This window comes from Vipera berus (assembly GCF_964194415.1).
Source record: "Vipera berus genome assembly, chromosome: 2".
Lineage (NCBI taxonomy): Eukaryota > Metazoa > Chordata > Lepidosauria > Squamata > Viperidae > Vipera > Vipera berus.
The window spans coordinates 102,462,125-102,466,603 of NC_138203.1; the positions used below are offsets into that span (position 1 = coordinate 102,462,125).

The window sequence follows — 4,479 nt, forward strand, 5'->3', positions numbered from 1 at the left end:
TTGAAAAGGAGGGAGGGAGAGGGAGAGAGACCCTAGGCCAGGGGTAGGCAACCTTGGCTCTTGTCCACGAGTCATAAAAGAGCCAAGGTTGCCTACCCCTGCCCTTGGCCAACTCACTGCGTACGCGCACAGATGAGGAGGCGGAGCGCTTGGGAGAGCAGGTGGGCGGAACCGTCGTCGTGGCGACGGCAGGGGGCGGAGCCTCTCCCAGCGCACGCTATAACTGGAGCGGCGAGCGCATCTCGCCAGGCGTTTGTTTTCTTCTTCTTCTTCTTCTTCTCCTCCTCCTCCTCCTCCCTTTCACATCATGAAGAGGCTGATGGTGCGGCTGCTGTGGGCGCTGGCAGGTACCGCCGCAGGCTCTCCCTCCCCGCTCGGACGCGGCAAGCGGATGGATGGGTGGTTCTCCCAGCCGCTCTGCTTCCAGCAACCGAGCCGCTGTCTTCATCCCTTTGCCCCTCCCGCGATGCTTTCCTTGGCAGCGCCCTCGAGGGGGGTCCGTTGGCAACCCCCAGAGAGGACTGGCTGGGGCGAGGCGGTGGGGATGGTGGTGGGGAAATCCAGGCAATTGTGTGGGACTTTGGTCTTCCCTGCTAACCTCTCCATCCTTTCTCTCTCTCTCTCTCTCCGCACCCGAGGACTCCTGTTGATGCTTTCCCTTGTGAGAAGCAGCACCGAGGTGAGTGTTGAGAATCCAGAGGGTACAAGCACACTCTTCTCTCGTCTCAGTGTTAAGTCTGCGATTTGGCAAAGTTAATTGAAAAGTTAATTTGGAAGCAGGGTTGCTGGCTCTTTTTCATCCTGCAGCAGGCCTGGGGGGTGCCGTTTGAGCCACCTGCAGCTTGGGCAACGGACAGGAGGCTTTTTTTTTTGTTGTTCTCCCAGCGATCAGGGAATCAAAATGGAAATCAGAGCTCAGATGAGAAGCTTCCCCCCTCTTGGGACCAGAAAGTTGTGTCCCATAATAGAATGAAGGCTATTGCTAAGCACATTGGTTTGTGCTTAAATTGTAAGCCGCCCTGAGTCTTCGGAGAAGGGCGGGATATAAATGGGATTAAAATAAATAAATAAATAAATAAATAAATAAATAAATAAATAAATAAATAGGAGGTTCACGGGAACTGCTGGAAAGCTCTTCAGCAGAGAAAAGAAATAATCTTGCTTGCTGTATGTCCAAGAGGTGATGTTGGCATTTGTGGGTTTCAAGCTATAGTCCTGGGAGAGTAAAGATGAACCAAAATGTTTCTGGAGTATGTTAGCTGCACAGAAAAAAAAAAAAGAAAAACCAAAACCCTATTTGGGGACTAAATCCTAGCAGAAATAAAAAGCGTTCTAGGCAACGTCTTTCGTCCTTTTTGAATGCTAGCCCAGTTTTAATTGTCATAGGGCGCTGTGCATTTTGCCACAAAGATTACTGGGTTAAAAAATTCTGGTTTCTCATGAAGGGCAGATGTATTGTATGCTTTCACTAGCCTTAGCTGTAGATATAGCATTCTATATAAATATTAGACTTAGGCTTGCATTACTGACTAGGTTTTTCTTCAGAACCTCATCCAAACAACAGACAGGGTTGAAAGTCTGGACTTCCTATTTCCTCCTTTTTTCCCCTCTCTATTTTCTTCAACATCAAATGAAAAATAATTTGATGTTGAAATGTTAATTAGAAATCTAAGATGACCATTTGGAAGTCACTGAAATATAAGAAAAAAATGTAAAAGAAGAATTTTATCTCAATTCAATCAGAATAGAACTGGAAGGGACCTTGGAGGTCTTCTAGTCCAACCCCCTGGTCAAGCAGGAGATCCTGTACCCTTTCAGACAAGTGACTGTCCAGGCTTTTCTTAATAACCTCCAGCGATGAAGGCAAGCTGATCTCAGTATCCAAAGCACAGGGAATCGTATAATGGAGAGGACGTTCTGCCCAGTTTAAGATCTTATACTCCTATTAAAGGAATTTTATCACTCCTGTTAATAACCTTCTAATATAGTTCTTTGTTAATAATTTCACGTGAAGCTATACATCGAATGGCTCTCAGGAGCATTTTAATATGTTAAAATCTCATTTGTTTTTGCTTAATCAGGTTTGTTTTATAAAAAGGTCACTCCAGCTAAATGTGTTATTTATAGCTATCCCATTTCTTTTATTTTTATAAATAACACAAGGAGATGAACATATTTGGTACTCCTTCCTCCTCTCTTCTCCCTCAACAACAACGTTGCGAGGTGGGTTGGGCTGAGAGAGGGTAATTCGCACAGTCACCTGGCTGGCTTCTGTGTCTAAGGCAGAACCAGAACTTGGTCTCCTGGTTTCTGAAGTTCTTTATTTCAGAGATTGTATTTCAAAGCCTTGTAGTTTTTCCAGAAGTACTTGGGTTATGATTATAGTAAATAAAATGTATTTTCAAAGTATATATTTTAGTTAAAACTTTTTTCCCCAATGAGAGAGTCTAAAATATTTTTACACTGCAAACAAATTCCCACAGATTTCAGTCTACTGTAAAATTATCAGATTGTATGAATTAAAAGCCAATAGCTATATTGAAAGAATAGCATGTATCCATTTAAATAACAGGAATCTTTTCAGTATTAAATATGTTGAACCGAAGGTGATAAGCTTTTTTGAACTTTTAAAGAAGTTTAAAGAAGAGAAAGAGGATTTACAATCTGAACTGGATGAAATAGGTGAAATTCTTTGTGATATAATATTTCTTTTAAATCTTTTTTAAACAAGTCTTCACATGTTGAATATTGGTCCAGTTCTGGATCAAATATAATATGTTGATTATAGTGTGAAATTTTCACAGTACTGCTGTGTTTTTGGGCCTTATTTTACATGGAATCATTTGGCCATTGGCCTATCAATTTAAGTTGCATGAATTGATATTTGTTCTTTATGAAAATGGATAATGTTTATGCTACAGAGGAAACTGAAACCAATATTTTCAATATATATATATATATTCACACAAACATACTTAAAGTACAATGTTGAAGTATTTTAAAATATGAATTTGAGTGATATATTGGTATATCTATCTATTTCCAGCCCCAATGTAATTTGTACACTCTGCCTGGATGCCCAAGGAATTTTAATCCAGTTTGCGGAACTGATGGAGAAACATATGCAAATGAATGTATGCTTTGTATGACAAACAGGTAATTTGAAACTAGAAGACAATTCTCTGTGTGAGGTGGTGTGAGCTTTATAAAATTCAGTAGGGGCATCTGTGCTTAAGCACTCACTTCATTTCAACTTTCTGTCTCTCAGCTCCTGAGTCTCTCAAAACCTATTGGGAACTGGATGATTCCTCCATTTTGAAAAAAAAATGTAGCATCTGACCAACGTTTATAGACAGGAGAGAGCGACAAAATTGAAAAACCAGTTATTTCTTGGATAATATACAGTACTGGCTATTTCCAAGAGTTAAATATTTACTTGGAAATAGCCATGGTTTTGTTTTATTTATTTCTTATGGGGTCTTTACATGACCTTGTATTAAAAATATTATTTTAATAATGCTTGACTTTGGGGGGGAGAATATGAAAATGATGCAATCTTCACAAATGAAGATTTGTGTTTTTAAAGTGTAGATCAAATAGATCGTTGATAGTAGGATCATGCACTTATTGGGTATTTGATATCAATTTCCAATCCAATTTGCAATCTCAACACTAGGAAATATGCTTCCATAGATTGTTGCTCCCACTTGTCAAATTTATTCTGTCTCCATGTTCCCTCTCAGAGTTCTCCTCTGGGCCTTTGTAAAAATTATTCAGCTGAATATGTCCTCAGTTTTCTTCTTAGAAACTCTCACAGTCTTTCTGCTGCATAATTTTGAACGGATTGAGCAATGTAATCACAGAAACAGTTATGAAAGCACCTAACATAAAGCACTTCTAAAAACAAATACAAATTTGTGGAGGGGAGAAAAATAATTGCCTATTTTTGCTTCCTGGAGGGACATATAGAATATAGCAAGATTTGATTGCAAAACTAGTTTTATCTCCTATGAAAAGCCTATTAAAATTCTTCTTATAGCCATGAAAGAAAAGAGAGAACTATAGTAGTACTTCTTTGCAGTACCTACTACAATACATGCTAGCCTAACCTAATAATGCGCTTGATTTTTTTTTTCCCTTACAGAGAAAAGGACAAGGACATACAAATTGCCTATAAGAGTGCCTGTTCATGAGAGGAGGTTCAAGGAAGAGAAAAACAAAAGCCATAATCTGCTGAAAAGTTGAAACCATACTTTAATGTGCCTTTAAAACTGTTAAAATAAATGCAAGCTTCCATGCTTTTATCCAGCTTCTGCATCTCCTTACTTCAAATGTGGTGTTGAAAGAACTTTTCTTTAATTTTATGATGGGTTTTTGTTTTTAGATTTAAACCTCATTTTCCAAAGAAATCATTTTTAAACAGCAGAAGGCATAAGTACTGTAGATCAAACTTAAATTCAACTTGGATATATAGAACTT

The 4,479-nt window shown here is 39.1% G+C and overlaps 1 protein-coding gene across 1 annotated transcript; it reads left to right on the plus strand.

Moving 5' to 3' along the window:
• Window positions 1-207: 207 nt before the first annotated feature.
• Window positions 208-4,193, plus strand: SPINK2 (serine peptidase inhibitor Kazal type 2; the record flags this gene model as incomplete). The annotated part of the gene is made up of 4 exons (XM_081321591.1): window positions 208-347; window positions 639-679; window positions 3,047-3,156; window positions 4,145-4,193. Exons 1-4 carry the CDS (start codon window positions 308-310, stop codon window positions 4,191-4,193), a joined length of 240 nt encoding a protein of 79 aa, XP_081177717.1. The 5' UTR covers window positions 208-307.
• Between the last annotated feature and the right edge of the window lie 286 nt (window positions 4,194-4,479).